This window comes from Dysidea avara, chromosome 7, assembly GCF_963678975.1.
Source record: "Dysidea avara chromosome 7, odDysAvar1.4, whole genome shotgun sequence".
In the NCBI taxonomy this organism is placed as follows: Eukaryota; Metazoa; Porifera; class Demospongiae; order Dictyoceratida; family Dysideidae; genus Dysidea; species Dysidea avara.
Genome location: NC_089278.1, coordinates 22,751,824 through 22,770,122, shown reverse-complemented (window position 1 = coordinate 22,770,122; position 18,299 = coordinate 22,751,824). Strand labels below are relative to the sequence as shown.

At 39.8% G+C, this 18,299-nt stretch overlaps 3 protein-coding genes across 3 annotated transcripts in view; 2 read left to right on the top strand and 1 right to left on the bottom strand.

Annotated features, from left to right (window-relative positions):
* Positions 1–272: 272 nt before the first annotated feature.
* On the top strand, positions 273–7,686 carry LOC136260236 (alcohol dehydrogenase class-3 chain L-like). The gene is made up of 13 exons (XM_066053908.1): positions 273–429; positions 478–579; positions 646–787; positions 3,347–3,434; positions 3,485–3,617; positions 4,503–4,589; positions 5,051–5,180; positions 5,236–5,297; positions 5,866–5,934; positions 5,983–6,055; positions 6,104–6,166; positions 7,345–7,483; positions 7,536–7,686. The coding sequence occupies exons 1-13, from the start codon at positions 406–408 to the stop codon at positions 7,558–7,560; spliced, it is 1,137 nt and encodes a 378-aa protein (XP_065909980.1). The 5' UTR covers positions 273–405; the 3' UTR covers positions 7,561–7,686.
* On the bottom strand, positions 7,581–13,692 carry LOC136260235 (dual adapter for phosphotyrosine and 3-phosphotyrosine and 3-phosphoinositide-like). The gene is made up of 9 exons (XM_066053907.1): positions 13,181–13,692; positions 13,003–13,125; positions 9,946–10,079; positions 9,759–9,889; positions 8,432–8,479; positions 8,321–8,383; positions 7,948–8,033; positions 7,814–7,901; positions 7,581–7,755 (listed from the first exon to the last, which is right to left on the bottom strand). Exons 1-9 carry the CDS (start codon positions 13,579–13,581, stop codon positions 7,678–7,680), a joined length of 1,152 nt encoding a protein of 383 aa, XP_065909979.1. The 5' UTR covers positions 13,582–13,692; the 3' UTR covers positions 7,581–7,677.
* LOC136260232 (sorbin and SH3 domain-containing protein 1 homolog) overlaps positions 13,683–18,299 on the top strand; it is a 19,443-nt gene continuing 14,826 nt past the window's right edge. Inside the window, exons 1-4 of the mRNA XM_066053901.1 lie at positions 13,683–13,856; positions 13,959–14,107; positions 14,638–15,033; positions 15,454–15,851. Of these exons, the coding sequence (XP_065909973.1) occupies positions 13,770–13,856; positions 13,959–14,107; positions 14,638–15,033; positions 15,454–15,851 (1,030 nt within the window). The 5' untranslated portion in view covers positions 13,683–13,769. The remainder of the gene's footprint in view (positions 13,857–13,958; positions 14,108–14,637; positions 15,034–15,453; positions 15,852–18,299) is intronic.

Genomic DNA, 18,299 nt, shown 5'->3' with positions numbered 1-18,299 from the left:
TTTGGTGAAATATACAGCGTTTTAAGTTACGGGATTGCCATTACAAATTTTGAACAGTAACAACTTCTCTTCTGGTGATAATCCTTTATCAGAGAATAAGACGTGCCTGTTAGTAGAACACTTCACTTCGCAACTAGTCCCTGGCTTAGTATACTGCTGCGTCTCGTGGTCGTCCACACGATTTGGCGCCACATCAGCTGTTTCTTTCCCATTCGGAGTAGAAGTGGCCAACGGCTGGAATTTTCTACTGTAGGATGTCATGACGAAACGCGATATATCACTGACAACACATCAACATTCCATCACTGCTATTTAGTTTGTGATTGGTCACTGGACGCTCGATTAACTTGCACCGGTTACACCACCTGATGTTATACGCATGCGCAACTTCACGACTGGACCAAAATGGCAACAGATACAAGTGGCAAGGTTAATAGAATTTAGTGTGGTACGATGTTATAACCGTACCTTGTACAGGTGATATCGTGTCGTGCAGCAGTGGCCTGGGAGGCGAAGAAACCCCTGGTTATTGAGACCATTCAGGTGGAGCCTCCTAGACAAGGAGAAGTGCGCGTAAAAGTGAGGTTATCATCACAGCAGTAGTTCCGTGTGAGGTTGCGTGACAACTACATGATCTACCCGCAGGTGTTATTTACGGGGGTGTGTCACACTGACAGTTACACTTTGAGTGGGTCTGATCCTGAAGGAGCTTTCCCTGTCGTGTTGGGCCACGAGGGAGGTGGTGTGGTCGAGTCAGTGGGGCCTGGTGTGACTAGTTTGCAACCAGGTAAACACCTAGTAGTCTCTTCATTAGCTGGCTGGTGTGTGCATGCTTGTACAATTGTACTCTAGTCTCACATAGCCAAGCCCTTTTTTTCTTTTGTGTGGTGGCAGGGAAAGAAAAGGGTCTGGTGAACATAGTATAGCATCGTGGGCTATCCCGAGATTGTGGGGATTCTACTGCACAGCTTCCGGATTGTTGTTTGGTGCAAATGACATGATCTGCTGCATTTGCATCCTGTTACCATAGATATTTTAGTAGTAGCTATGGTAACAGGATGCAAATATTAGCAAATTACGTCATTTGTGCCAACCAACAATCCGGAAGCTGCACAGTAGAATCCCCACAATCTCGGGATAGCCCAACGACGATGCTATACTATGTTCACCAGACCCTTTTCTTTCCCTGCCACCACACAAAAGAAAGAAAAGGGTCTGGCTATGCGAGACTAATTGTACTTTATCCTCAGTCAACCTGAAAAAAAAGCTGCACTTGATTGACCAAGCTCTTGCATATTTTCGTACAATTATAATTCAATTGTGGTATAGATTTTTATAAACAATGCTTGTTCTTTGACCTGGTCTTGACTGCCAGACTATTTTTTTTTATTATTATTATTTGGTTAGGAAAAGAAGACAAGCAAAAATACAGTCTGGCTGGCGAGACTACCTCTGACCTACTGCAAATTTCTTGCTTGACTTTGGCTGAGAACGGAGATCAAAGTGCAGGAAGTGCCACTCCATGTGTACGAGAGGGCTTGGTCATATTTTGGCTTGTTGTTATTACCATAATTTTTTAGGTGGAAAATTTTGTTGATCACCTTTTGGCTATGAAACTTTTCCTCATAGTAACTGACTAACTAAGAACATTTCTCCAAATCTTGCCACAGTTGTTCATCTATGAAAGCTTTTTACTTCACTTGGGACAGACTGACATCCACATTTTGCCTGTCATCAAAAAATCACTGGATTATTTGTTTTACTGCGATAAAAACCAGCTACTGAGTTTCTGATAGTTCTTGCACGACAACAATAACAAGTGAAATCACGTTCGACATATCAAATCGATTCATTTTTGTTCAAACTACAGTTACTGCATGTGACTGTTGACGTGCAAGAACTATGACCTCCAGAGGAGGTTGGACGCGATATAAGCGCTACTAAAAACTATTACCGTTAATTGCATATTTCCAATACCAAGACGAAGATTAAGTGATAAAGAAGATACTAGCAACAGACACACCTGTTTTTTTTTTATGTACAGCAGAATTCTTATTGAAACACGAGTGCTCAAGTTTCCCGCTCTCTAATCAATTCTCCGTGAGGCCAAGCTGGCGGCATGTTTCTTTTTTTCAGTTTAGTTGGAGGCGATTTCAGCATCCATATTACTTTCTTCAATGTTTATTTGGCTCAACTGTAAACACGTAGAGTGTCCTTATAGTTCTACCCATCGATTTATCTGTAGATAACTGACAAAACTTGTATCCCTTAAGATCTCAACAGTGATTTACGGGCTTGGAGTAGTGGGATTGAATGGGGTAGATTTCCCTAAAAAACTAAACTTGAGGTGCACTTTTGAATGGTTCTTGTTAAAACTGTGCTGAAGGCTTGGTTATACTTTCAATACAAATATATGTGCTCACGTGTGCCGTGTTCAGCCTCCTCTGTATGACCTCTATCCAAAATGACATCACAAACATAAAATGGCCGCCAATAGTGGGAGGACTATAATATTTTTGAGCACGGGTGCTTATCAGGGGGGTAGGACATGATGTCATAATGCATACAATTTTGCATAATTTAATTGAATTCCAATGATAATTACGAGATGAAAAACTTTATGTATCAGCTAGTTGCATCATTGTAGATGCCAAAGTCAATTGCATTTACTACTGACAACTAAGAATACAGTGAACAAAAACACAGGTACCTGAAACAACATCAGAATTTATTCTACGCTCTATTGCAAAATTCACCGTAATATCGCTGGGGCTTAGCGGGGCTTAGTAGATAAAATGATTTCTTCACTATTGAATTACTATTTCTCACAATAAATACAATGCTAATCTTCACGGTTTACTAGAACTCAACCCTATGGCAAAATGTACAGTACGCATACGTCATCATGATGTCATGTCCTACCTCCTCTGGGTGCTTATTGAGAATTTTTTTTTTTTTTTGATTGATCATATTTCAGCCGAGATTGAAGATACAGAGCTCTAACTAACAGGTATGGTTAGAAATAAATATAAGGATGAACTTACACTATAGTCAAAATCTACAATCAAAAAGCTTCCAAAAGATGCTTAAATGATTTATTGTAATGTCTTATAACCATAACTGTTGGCTGTAGCTCTGTGTCTTTTTCTTGGCTGAAATATGACCGATCAAAAAATTTTCTCCCTAGATATCTGTTCTTGAAAATATTAAAGTCCCCCCACTATTACTACTGGCGGCCATTTTAAGTTTGTAACGTCATTTTGGATAGAGGTCATTAGAACCTCAGTAGCTAATAAGACTAACAATAATCATGTGATCCATTGTGACACCACTTTACCTCATCCAGGAGATCATGTGATTCCCCTGTACATCCCACAGTGCAAGGAGTGCAAGTTCTGTACCTCTGCTAAGACCAACCTGTGTAGTAAGATCAGGTGACACAGTGATCACATAATCCGCTGATCTCATCATCGTGTCCACACAGGTCTACACAAGGTAAAGGAGTAATGCCGGATGGCACTAGTAGGTTCTCTTGTAATGGGAAGACTTTACTGCACTTCATGGGAACTTCGACGTTTAGTGAGTACACCGTGTTACCCGAGATATCTTTGGCTAAGGTGAGTGTGTACATATAATGTACTAATAAACTTCTTGACATCAAAAAATAAACATATCACATACACATGATCACCAAGTGATGAGGCTAATGTTACCCTTATGCAGGGATTTTTCTAGAAAATAAGGGGGGGTAGAACTTAAATTAGGCTAAATCACCTGTTTACTCAGGCTGTGTTTACTGATATGTACATCACACAGTGCAACAACAATACTTTCTTATTTCTAAAAAAAATAGTTGTAGAAACTCAAACACAAGGTGTTTTCACTTCAATTGTGTTTTAAGCACAAGTTGGATTTGTCAGCAGCCAGCTTGCAACATATTTAGCTTGTTTTTGAGACTACCAGCTGCATGAGTCATCAGGATATAAACAAGCAGTTAAAAGAATTGTCTACAAGTTCAATGTTAGAAATTATGTGTCCAGGTTTGAGTACCCTTGCAAACATGTGTTTGACTATCCCAGTAGGAACTGCTTTGGTAGAGTGATCATTTTCACAAATGAAAATGATTGAGACTCGACTAAGGAGTCATTTAGGTGAAGCCAATCTTTCCCACCTTATGAAGATTGCCATTGAATCACCAGAGACACTATCGGATGAAGACCTTGTAGATGTTTGGAGTAGAAAGCCAAGAAGAATGTGTTTATTGCCTTTTGTTTTATTGTAGCCATTGACTATAAATTTTATGATTTCAAATCAATTCATCATTGGTCAGAGTTCGGGGGGGGGGGGGGGGGGGGAGGAAATGCCCCCCCTGCCCCCTAGAAAAATCCCTGCCCTTATGCATATGTAAATTGTTCAGATTTGATAAGTATTTGCAAACTGGTTCCGTCCCTTCAAATTCATCAAATGTGTATAGCGTAGTGTTTGTTCTACACCTCCTGCAGATCAACCCTCAGGCATCATTGGACAAGGTGTGCTTGTTAGGGTGTGGAGTGTCCACCGGATATGGTGCAGCCCTCAACACTGCTAAGGTGAGTGGATGTAATCTTGCAAGCCATGGTGTACGTCATGAAATAACTAGTTTTTTCTGTTGGAATTGTCCATCTATCAATGTCATGCTCAGGTTGGGTAGTGGTGGGGATTTTCAAAAGCTATTTGATAAATTCCCCACACCCCTGGGGTTACAAAACCTTTACTGTTTAATATGCTTGTTACAAATGGCCCTATCCTGGGAACAACTTCAGGTGATAAATCTCCACCATTACACAACCTGAGGCAGATTAAGCATGCCATTGAAAGGCTCATGATGTTAGGAATTATGTAGTTGTTTTGATCCAAATGGTGTTACATCATTAGATTTGTCTTGATTGGCTTGGCTAAAATTTTAACTTGGACAGCAAAGATACCAGGTAGCCTTAATGCTCATGCATACACAAAAAGAACCTTGCTGGCTTGGCAGACTAGGGGTGTGGCCTTATATCATGTGATGCAGGTGGAGGCAGGGTCTACGGTGGCAGTGTGGGGACTAGGAGCTGTTGGATTGGCTGTAATTATGGGATGTAAAGAGGTCGGTGCAAAAAGGATAATTGCTGTGGATATAAATCCTGACAAGTGGCCATTAGGTGAGCAGAGCCACATCCCTTTTATATATCAGCCACACCCATCAATGCCTTACAGCCCAACAGTTTGGAGCTACAGAATTCTTCAATCCCAAGGATCATGATAGGCCCAGTCAACAGGTGAGCATAGGGTATCATGTGATATTGTCAAACTTGACAATTGTGCATATATTGTATGGTGGGTTATATGTGTGAGGTGAAGCTTAGCTCACAACTGGAAAGTTATATTTTTCAAGTGAACAGAATCTTTTGTATCTTTTAAGTGTTCATCATATTACCATGAGATTAATAGAATTACTGAGAAAATTTTTGTGTATTGCAGATTTAGCAATCACAGTTTTAGCTGAGGCTATTTTGTTGGTGTCATCAAAAAAATGGGACCTCACACATGTACCTCATTGTACAATGTATATTTCTGGAAACATCTGGACACTATATACAATCTGAAATGAGAAAACAACGGCTTTTAATGTTTCTTTGATGGATTATTATAGCTTGTATAACTGCAATATAAGCTACTATTTACAAAGCTGATCTCATTATCAGTGTACTACTATCATGCTGCTTACTATATTATAAAGATCATGACACTCTAATAGAACAGTCAGTTAATATTAAGACTTATCCTAGTACACGATATTTTAGTATTGCACTGCTCAAATTTGGATTTATTCTGTACACTACACAGGTACTAGTAGAGCTCACAGATGGAGGATTGGACTACACGTTTGAGTGTATTGGAAATGTGACAACCATGGTGAGAGCAGTTGTCATGGTAATGTGTTCCATCAGTGTGTGAGTGTAGCGAGCAGCATTGGAGGCGTGTCACAAAGGATGGGGCGTGTCCACCATAATTGGTGTAGCCTCAGCTGGAGCAGGTGGGCACTTAGTGATGATGTCATTACAATAATTATGGTGCTGTTTAGAGATCTCCACTCGTCCATTCCAGTTGGTCACTGGAAGAGTTTGGAAAGGAACAGCATTTGGAGGTGTGTTCACTTTGTTGTTGACATATGACATCATAACTTTTAAAGCAATTTCTACTCTGTATGTATACATGTGAGTGGTGTGACCATTATTCAAGACAGAAGCTTATAACTGCTGAAGGCGAAAGGCTCCTGTTCAAGATCAAACTTTATGTCCACTCATTGTAGTCAGCTATAATGCTGATTTCTGAATGGTTTATAAAAACAAAAACAATCTTGTCATTAAAGTTTATCATCATCAAAAAAGGAAATTGTACGAGTTAGTGTTCCAAAATACAATAGAACCTCAGTTATCCGACCATGCGTGGTCCATAAGTCTGAAAAGTCCGTATTTCTGAAACTGCGTAAACATCTTAAAATAGCATAAAGAATTTTTTTTTTTTAATTATCAGTATTTTCAACTACCCTAATAGAATAGTCACTACTCTATAATAGAGCAGTCACTTCCATAGTTTGGTTAACCGAGAATCTGGATAAGTGGGGTCTGGATAACTGAGGTTCTACTGTACTTTGCTAGAAATAATAGCTGATCACTGTCTACTTCCACAAGCATTTGTTTAAGTATTAGTTAGAATGTGCAGCCTCGGTAAGTTTGTGGGTAGCCTCGCCGACATTGTCCTCGGGTCTCTAAATAGCATAGAAACCTTGTCAACCCATTCTAAGTGGCATAGAAAATTTCCTAGGTTAAGAAAGAGGCAAACTGTGTGTGTTAGCATTAGGATTTATCCTCAAGTCGAGTTGATCATGTCAGTGCCACTGCCGGCATCTGCTTGAAATTCATAATTGTTGTGTGACTAGTGCCAGTATCAAGTAGTTACTATGCCGAGCTAGAAAGAAGCTTGTCTTGTCCAGAAAGTAAGCTATTGATAAGCAAATTGTGAGTGCTAGCATCAAGATTTTAGCCTTTGAGTTTGTTGTGTCAGCACCACACCGGGAATTATTTGAATGCCTAGCTGAACATTAATGATGCCTATCTTGTCTAGAAAGTAAGCTAACATAACAGTAAAGACATTTGGTTTTGCTGAATTTCGTTTGATGGATGTAGTAAACAGCCACCTGCGAGACCACAGGATTTAGTAACCCTACCACAGGTCTCTATTGGATTTAGTAACCTCAGACATCAAAGGAAATATTACATAAACTTTTCTAAATTGATATAGATGGTGTTACTGTGTTTATAGGATGGAAGAGTCGTGATAGTGTACCTATGTTGGTGGAGCGTTACTTGGAGAAAAAGATGAAAGTTGACGAGTTTGTCACCCATACAATGCCCCTGGACAAGATTAATGAAGCTTTTGATTTGATGCATGAAGGGAAAAGGTACTTCCCTTAATAGTAATGTATGGTTACCATGGTACTGTTACCCTTGCAGCATTCGCTCTGTGGTCAATTTCTAATGTTGCCATACCATGATGACTTACGAATTAAAAACAATAATTATGTAATTACAGTGAAGATTTATAAGTCACAAAATGGGTAGAATTGCTATATATTAGTTGAAATTGTATATATAATTAGCTTGATGGTTGTACAGTTCGTGGTTGTACGCTTCCTCTAACTCCAGATGATAATCGTCGCTGTACATTATGTGCCTGTGAAGATATTAACTTCATTAACTTATTTTTAGGCCACATCAAAACAATTACTGACCAATTTCCATTGGATAATTCTTAGCCAATCATCTGACTCGGCCTTACTGCCAGCAAACATGTAGAATGTTCTTTCAGGACAAACCAATCTTAGGGGAGTGGTGATAACAATGTAGGTCTTCATTTAGTGCTCACCTTATACAATTGTCTCTTGGACCAGCATTAAATGGCTCTACTTCTAATGCTTTCTCCAAGTTGATGCTGCGTAATGGAGTCTTGTCCTACAGTGAAACACACCCAGTGCACACCCTTGAAATACGTACACCCTTGTAAAAAAATTGTGGTTGCCCAGACGCTGGTAACATATTTCCAGCCTCCTTGAAATTATCACTGCTGTTATTTTTGTGGAAACTTTTGACATTAAATTTACAAAGTACGGCAGGCACATGGAAAAAAATTCTAATAGTTGGCAGATTAGAGTGTTCTCACAAAATCCATCAAACATACTGATAACAGTTTTGTTATGCAATACATGGGGGCAGATCTAATTAAAACACACACCACTCACGTTCGGTTTTCTGAAGTACTGTAGCTCATTCTTGAATAACACAAACCATCTTTTCTTCCAGTTCTGAGTACATAACATGTGGACCATATAAGGAAATATGATGTACCGTACCTTTCGTCGTCCTCCCAACTTGGTGAGGTATCCTGACTTGGAGGTGATCTAGTGGATAAGGGATCATGTGATCTATGATGTTCTAAATACTGCACTCTTTATATAGTGACATGGTTCTAAATACTGCACTCTTTATATAGTAACATGCTTTACAGGACAAATTAACACATGGTGACCTAGGCCTGTTCACAACAGAAGTTAGATAGGTCCAGTATAGAGAGGTGTCATGCTATATATATATATCCATCACTGGTCTCCAATGAGTTGTAGTGTACTATACAATAATACCCTAAAAGTAATGTGGTAACTTTAAATTGACAATTAGACACCAGTCTCACATGGCCAGGCCTCTTTCTCTGCATGACACTTGTATGGAGAAAAAATGTGAGACTAAATTAGATAACTCACTACTAACACGAAGCAGTCTATTATAGCAGCAAGTGAATTACAGGCCAAACCTCCACAAGCCTTAGAATAACCACACTGTCTTTCCTAAAGAATTGTAGAGTGGAATGCTAAACTCCTTTGATGTGAATAATACAATATATCCACAACTATAGGAATTTCATGTGATTGGTTCAACGCAAGTCACATCCAACCAAATAGGTGCACCAAGTACTGTAGTCTGTCATTCCAGTGGGAACTCTATTATACAAACACCCAGTTAAAAGTTTTTACATAAGTGAGTTAGCCAAAGCTCATTCATTAATACCCACTACTCTAATAGAACATACACCTGTAAACCTGTTGACTAAACAGTCACTTTTGCTGATCAGATTCTCAGATTGTAACTGTATAACGTTATCCTGTTATCATGATAGAGTGTGTAAACATCTATGTACTGTACAGAAGCATAAGTTTTCTGTGCACCCAAACAAATGGATATCCTAGTAATGTAACAACTCCATACTGTCATGTATATCAGAGTAACAAACAACTGTTCCCAAACTGTCTGTTAATTAATTGTGAAGTTTTTTTTTTCAATACACACACTAAGAACCTGTTAACATGGACACCTACATAATCCAGATACAAATGAGGACACTTATCACTACCCCCACTATGGATCTGCAAAAGCAAGCTACTGAAAGCCTGTGTAGCAGGGAGTCAGAAACATGATACTAAAACTATGTTGAATGCAAAAAAAACTCCCATACCAGGAGGTGACTTCATCCACAGACAGCTTGCAGGCTTGACAAGTGTCTGAGGAGTCACACAAGGTTCCATATTACTAAGAGCTTCAGAAATAATATTGATATTACACAGGCTCCACCAGACAGAGGTTACACAACACACACTAGTACATGTATAATAAAACATAACTCACGGCAACAGGAGCGTGTGATTGAGTGTCTAATGTATTCAATCGTCCAACCTCAGTGTGCACTGTAGCTGTCTCATAGATATCAGGTTCGGACACGTCACGGTAATAAGGATACTTAAGGACTACAATCATTCCTAATATAAGGTAGTGTGTTAATACAGTGGTAACCATGACAACATAACTAACATACCAGCTTCTCCACCGATCAATGGTTGATTATCAAAGTGGTCAAGAAACTGGTCAAGAGAGGCAAACGTGACAAGACCAAAATGATATTTGCCAGCATCATAAGTTACTTGAAAGTGCTTTACTGCATTATTACACCTGCATGAAATAATTAGATTACACACCAAACTATATTGATGACAGAAAACTCGCCAAATTTCTAAAATAGAGATGGCAATTCAATAACTTGTTAGTTGATTGGTTGTTTCACAAGGGAAACACCAATAGGGACCTTTCTATTCAATCAGCAACCCATATAGAATTTATGAAATTATCAGCTTGCAAAGTTACTCCTCAGCAACACTTCAGATTGACAATGTAAGACACTAGATAGGCATATCAATAAAAATGTAAACAGAAATCTATACAAAGTGCAGACTTGAAATCACTAAAATACGAGAGGTGTCATCTCCATAAAATGTACATTTTCATTGAAATTGACTCAAAACTTGCCATACAGTAACTCATAGTGGTAGGAGCACACATTGAAGTTATTAAATAAATTTATGCTGAAACCAAAACAATTATAAATTAATTATTAGGAAATATCCCTTCCAAAATGGCTTGAAAAGAAATTTCAAACCATCAAAGTGAACATGCACAAGGCCGAATTGCTGATGCAACACACACACACACACACACACACACACACACACACACACACACACACACACACACACACACACACACACACACACACACACACACACAATTCTCAGTCCTAAAGTGTCCATTGTGTCTCTACATAGCACACATTTTCCTTGTAAGAACACATTCAAACTTTAGCTAGTAACTAGTGTTTCTAAAAGCCTCCAGCTGCTAATGGATGACTCCCAATTTTTTCATCTTGTTATGAATACACACTGAAGTTTTGAGATATCGCAATCACACCCGGGTGTAACTATAAGGGTGAAAGGTCTTGTGGAAATAACATTAGGTATACAGGCCTGGCATTCAGCAATTCAAGCCTTATAAACCATATGATGAGTTTATTACACTCTGGGACATGTTAATGTGAACATTTGAGGACACCTCCATAATCCAGACGCTTGGTTAAGCTTCAAAGTATCCCTTATAACCTGAACTGGTAAATTCAGGACAGTATCACAGTGGTCACTGTACACAGCTTCCACTGTATTTTAGCTAACTGGTTCATGAGGCGCAGTATTGCAAAGGAGTGAGTGAGTTTTGAGAAAGTATACATGTAACATACAGTATCTCTGACCCTTACTCGGCAGGCATACACATAACATTATGACAGCAATACTGTATACAAATAGATAAAAGTTATCTGACATATCCCACACAACTCTAAAAAAAGCACATCCAGGTTAAGTACACAGTGAGGTTAAATTACTCGCTATACAGTAAGAAACTTGACTATGCAGTTTTTGCTTACATAATACCAACCACAACAAAGTTAACCATGGCAAAATTTAAACTTTAGTAAAAGCTGAACAAACCACAGATCTCAACTAACTGTTTACAAAGAGATGCCATAGAACTGTTTTATGTAGTTTACTTACAGGTGTAATCCATTTCACAGCTGGTTTATAATTCAGCCCATTTTTGGTGTTCTGCATGCATATAGTGGACATTTTGTCCATGAAAATCCAATGAAAAAAATGTTCGACACCATACTAGCAAGAATGGTACACTACAACATGGCTATACTTTTGGTCACCACCCTGTAGTCTCCTAATATGCCAACTGAATTTAGGCGGATGAATACGTTGTTAGCAAACTGTAACATGTTATAATACATTATCATCAGTCACACCAACTATGTACACTAACAGTACATCCTTATTAGACAGATGTAAACAAACAGCAACAAGGAGTGAGCCTGAATTGTTAGAATTATTCAATTAGGAAACATGTACAGGATAGGGATATATTTACAACATTTCACAGCACTTGCTGATACAAATGGGGACCATGAACTAACAAAGATACGTGTTCTGATTCCAGGGGTCCAAATGTGATGTATAGAATTATACAAAAGGGATCACCAACAAATGTGTCCTGATTATATAGGGTGTCTGAAGTGTCTAGATTTCAGATGTGACCACACAAATACAAAAGGGACCACGGAAAAATAAAAATGTCTTCTACATACGTCCAAGTGTCCCACTTGATCAAAATAGCCATACTCTCGTAGGAAGAAGTGCTATGTAGTACAGAGGTTAAGATTAACCAGGCATGTATTTCAAGTATGTCACATACAAACTATGTTCTTTACATTACACTCCCCACCCACCCATACTATGATGTCACATGTAAATATAACCTCACCTACACAGTACACTAGCCACACCAAATATCAAATGCAAAGGTTACGCACAGCCCACAACTTTGCACTCTGGCATTAGTCTGGCAACGCCCGCCCCTTCGCTTTTAGAGTAAGGGTCTGGTGACTGTAATATACGGTACTTGTGCTACTACCACTATAGTGGTAGTGCCAATCAAATTGCAGTATCCAGTTTAAATAAGTAGTGGTGTAAAACATGTAGTTTGCACCATGAATAACACAATGACCATAGTGACCGAATTCGGAATAGTTGGAAAGCAGCCGATACTCTCTGAGGAAGACTCTGAGATACACACGCCGTAGACTTACATTGAGAAGTATGAAGCTTTGTGCTTTCTTCACCAAGTTACAACAGCCTAAAAACAGATAAATTTATCACATCACGCACAATTTGAAACCACATTTGAATTCCGGTAGCACAAGTACCATATACTATGGTCACCAGGCCCTTACTCTAAAAGCGAAGGGGCGGACGTTGCCAGACTACTCTGGCATTACACACACTGTACCCTAACCGAATTGTACATCAGTGGAATCCCCTCCCCTTATATGTGATCGCGTCAGATAGTTTAAATAAGTTTAAGAACAATTTAGAAAATTACTGGCATCAAATTGGATATGAACAGACTAAAAGGCCCTCGGCCTATTAACTTTAAGTTACCTGAAATTATTGTACATTGTCCATAATTTAATACTAATACTAATACTCACCTAACAGACAGAGAGAAGCCATTAGGATCAGACGTACTATCTCTTAACAGATAAGTCCCATCCTCCCCACAAGCCAGTAGTAATCCTTCTGCTGCATGACGTGATAAGCTTCCATGGTACCACCTGCCATCACCATCACGTGATGTCAATCAATACTAAAAAAGGCAGGCCAACTTACAGTACTTTTGTCACATCAGTGTGTCCTTTAGGAGGTGTTGAAAATGTTTGTCTAACAATGCCATGTTGTGGTACTATTGGAGCCTGTTGTATAGGTTGTACCATGGCCGTCTGTTTCCCTTTATTACCTAGATCATGTCTCTTTACCCCGCTGTCTGATACAGACTTTCTGTATCCAGCTGGTTTCTGATTTGGTTTTTTCTTAGCAGCCGAGGAGGAAATACTCCTTGGAAGGCTGTCATCAACATACACTTTGTCTTTCTCACACAGCGAGAAGGTGTCCGGTAAATCGTCAGAATCTGAAGTGTCCGAAAAGTGTGGCGGTACGTCGTATCCATCGCTGGAATCATCATCAGAATATGTCACAACGAGTTGAGATTCCCTGTGATGTAGTCTAGCCATCACTGTGAGCACTAATACGGCTTGGTTAAAGCGATCGCGACAACGTTTGTCTCTACATTTGCTGGCTTGGTTCCAATATCACGCGATAAAGCACGTGACATTATTTTATTTAAATTGGTTAACAAGTGCCATCCTGGACGACATTCTTGTCATTCCAGAAGTTTTGCAGTAGCAGGCAATCGGGTGCGATGGAGGTTCAGATATCAGGGGGTCCGCCATGGGGATTCTCGTTAGTTGGCGGTACAGACTTCAGGTCACCACTCCGCATTAGCAAGGTAAGCGGGTTGGGCGGGTCATTGTCTTATATTCAACACCCCGACTCGTTATGAAAACTAACACGTTAATGGCGTTATGTTGCGACTCGTAAATTGTAACAGGTTTCAGCTAATGGAAAGGCAGAGAGAGCTGGGGTTGTGGCGGGACATTACATACTCAAGATTAATGGAGTGGACTGCGCCACCTTGAAACACATGGGGGCCCAGAGGCTTGTGAAGACAGCCACTGACACACTAGAATTGCATTTAACGTGAGTTTGGAGTTGGAAAAACACATTGTATGGGTTGATGTTGGATGCTGTTGTGTGCATTTGCCTTTTGTTTACATTGCAAGTTAAACTAACACCCTAATATAAAAATGATATTGTTATAATGATGTGTTAATTTGTAAACCAGTTGTGGTTGTGTGCTTGGTAGTAGTGGGTTGACCAGCATGTGTGGTGACCCATCTGTTGTGGTGTGTAGTGTGTAATTGTGTTATGTAAGTTGTCATGACACATAAGCTGATAATAAACACTAGAATGCAGTTGATTGGCTCTTTATATAGCCACACCTCCAAATGATAATAGAAATACTATTGGCACTCAAGAGGGAAGCCATAGATACATCTTAGTGAATATTGTGTAAGCATAGTCTGTGTGTATTCATTGGGGATCACCTGTGTGTGTCTTATTGTTTCTGCTACATAACTTCTTACAATGTTTGCAAACAAATCATGTACTCATTGTAAATGTGGACTACACAAGATATTTTAATGTGTGTGTGTGGTATGTGTTTGCAGTGCTGTTGAAATGCGTAAGAAGAGTAGCCAATCAAATCTGTCTGTGGAGCCACGTCGACAGTCCACCAGTAGTTTGCCTCGGGGCATGTCATCACTAAGCTCATTGGGATCACATCGATTGTCATTTCATGATGATCAGTCAGCGTTTATGCGCAGTCCACGCAGCTCAACATCAAGTATTGGAGGAGACTTTTCTGTAATTCCCAGCAAGCCACTCCCCCCACCTTCCAGACCTGCTCCACCCCCCTCAGCTAGTAACAAACCCCATGACACTACCACTATCACAGTGACAGATGTCACAGACACTGGAAAAGAGACCAGTACAACAAAGGAGCCATCACCAGCGATAGTTGCCACTGACGATGTGTTTGGTAGCGTAATAGAAGAGGAAGAAAAGTGAGTGGGTACATCCTAATAAGGAATAGCCCATACTAATAATGTATGGTAATGCCATGTATGTGCTGTGTATGGCCTCAATGTATTAGTTGTAGTGAAATGTGCCTGCTACAACATTCCTTTATGGATCAATGGTCTCTCTAGTTTGTGGTCTGTCAGTGTCTGCTGCCTCTTGTGTTGCTGACAGGTTTGCCTTCTTTTCTTTGCTTATATGTTAGTTTGTTTTAAAAGTTGTCAACCATCAGTACTTTTAAGTCTTCAGCTTTTCAGTCTCCATTGCTTCTATTTTGTTGTAGATCTAATAGTGTGTGTTTTATAGCTAAAGTACTGTGTATAGTCCTTGAAAGCAACTCAATACCTGTATCAGTGCTCATGTATATGTACCTGATGTGTACGTGTTTACCTTGTGTATATCTCCAGACCATCAGACACAAAATACACCACCACTGCTGCTACTACTACTACTACTACTACTACTACTACTGGTAGCTCCAGCCTGTCATTTATCAGAGCTGCAGTGAGGAAGCCGCCTGTGGTGGCCCCTAAGAAGCCAGCCAAACCTGTTACAAAGGAAGAGAAACCAGTTACAGAAGTAGTGACACAAGAGACAACTACTAAGCCAACTACAGATACAGTTACACAACCTGTTGCAGAGCCAACACAACCAGAGACAGTGACAAAGCCTGCCACAGAACAGCCTATTTCGAAAGTTACAACACCAGTTACAAAGGAGGTGACAAGTACAGAGCCTATTACACGAGAAACAAGGTGGCAGTCCAGCAAACGTCGGACGTCCAAAGAAGGACCTACAGCTTATAGTGAGTTGAACAGTATGTGTGTTATGTAAAATTTGTGTGTAAATGTGTGCTTGTGCATGCAGGCATGTGAGTATAGATGCGTGTGTGTTTTTGTTCATGTGCATTCTACTGTAGCATACAATTCATTGCCATAAATGTACACAAAGAGATAGTTTAATACAATAATTTATTGCTGTTCACACTACAATGATTTTGCTATATATATATTCCAATACCAACCTCATGCTCCTGTGCTGCTAATGTGTGATAATATGAGAATAGCAAATCAACACACTAGAGATATCAGTGAGGATGACCTCTGTGAAACTAGTTTCTTCTGGGGCTATAATTAATACATCCATAGTGAACATTGCTTGTAGGCTTTCCTGAGACCTTATGTAGTATTTTCTGATTGTTGCCAAAGAGGAAATGTAAGTAGCTCTGTCTAGACCCTTGCATTTGTTGTGCTTGCCTTCTGCCTTTAGAGAGATAGTGCTGTCCTCAAAGCATGTTACATTGTGAAACTGTTACCTTGTCAAAGACATGATGAAATAATGTGTAGTGGTCCAATTCTCTTTGTAGACTGTGTAAAATGAAGCTTAGCTTGTAAGATGTTTCAATATCAAATTTGGTATATTTTGTATGGTGGTACTTTGCCAAACATTTCATCATCATTGTTTGTTATGTATTAGGAAGTTAATAAAATTATGAGAAAATTGCCAGACTGTGTCTTTCAAATGTTGTTTATAATCTTTAACATCTTATTATATTGGCTGTGCTTACCCAAACCCGGGTGCATGATTGCCATAATTTGGGAAACAATGGGCAGCCCAGAACATGGCTAAGTGAAGTGCCTGACCAAGTTAGTACACGGCTTCTGCATTACACTTGTCATCTCATGACCGTGGCTATTATATAACGAGCATCATGGTCAATCTACCTGGCCAAGCAGCTTCACTGTGCCCAATTTCCCCAAAATTCAGTAGCAGGTACACACATGCACGCACACACACACACCCCCATACAACGGGAGCAACATAGATGCAATAAGCATCTCAAACAGTACACCTGCAATGAGCATATTGAGCAACACACATACATGAGCATATCGAGCAGTACACATACAATGAGCATATCGAGCAGTACACATACAACGAGCATATCGAGCAGCACACATACAATGAGCATATCAAGCAGTACACATAATACAATGAGCATATCGAGCAGTACACATACAATGAGCATATCGAGCAGCACACATACAATGAGCATATCGAGCAGCACACATAATACAATGAGTATATCGAGCAGTACACATACAATGAGCATATCGAGCAGTACACATACAATGAGCATATCGAGCAGTACACATACAATGAGCATATCAAGCAGTATACATACAATGAGCATATCGAGCAGCACACATAATACAATGAGCATATCGAGCAGTACACATACAATGAGCATATCGAGCAGCACACATACAATGAGCATATCGAGTAGTACACATACAATGAGCATATCGAGCAGTACACATACAATGAGCATATCAAGCAGTACACATAATACAATGAGCATATCGAGCAGTACACATACAATGAGCATATCGAGCAGTACACATACAATGAGCATATCAAGCAGTACACATAATACAATGAGCATATCGAGCAGTACACATACAATGAGCATATCAAGCAGTACACATACAATGAGCATATCGAGCAGTATACATACAATGAGCATATCGAGCAGTACACGTACAATGAGCATATCGAGCAGTACACATACAATGAGCATATCAAGCAGTACACATACAATGAGCATATCGAGCAGTATACATACAATGAGCATATCGAGCAGTACACGTACAATGAGCATATCGAGCAGCACACATACAATGAGCATATCGAGTAGTACACATACAATGAGCATATCGAGCAGCACACATACAATGAGCATATCGAGCAGCACACATACAATGAGCATATCGAGCAGTACACATACAATGAGCATATCGAGCAGCACATATACAATGAGCATATCGAGCAGTACATGAGTACCATAAGTCAACATACCATGTTAGTAGAGATTATTGTGCCGTGGCCGCCTTGTCTGTATCAGAGATGTTGGCGTGAGCTAGGAGTGCAGGTATGGACTGTATCATTGCCGGAGAGGAGTGTATATATACTTGGAATGCATTGCTACTCCATCTCCCTAATATCTTGATTAGCCAATCCGGTATCCCTGCTGCAGCGGCAGTGGTTGCTGCGCCACTTTTGAAGCTGTGGCTGGAATATTGATGATGACTGTACTTAGTTTTCAGCAAAAGGTGGCGAATGGTATTTGTCAAGTGCTGCCTGTCTAATGGAGAAAATCTGCCACCCTTGAACACTGGTGAGTCATCTTGGAGTGGTAGAATTGCTGAAAAATAAAGTTGAAGTGCTCTGACAGGGCATGTGGATGTACCAC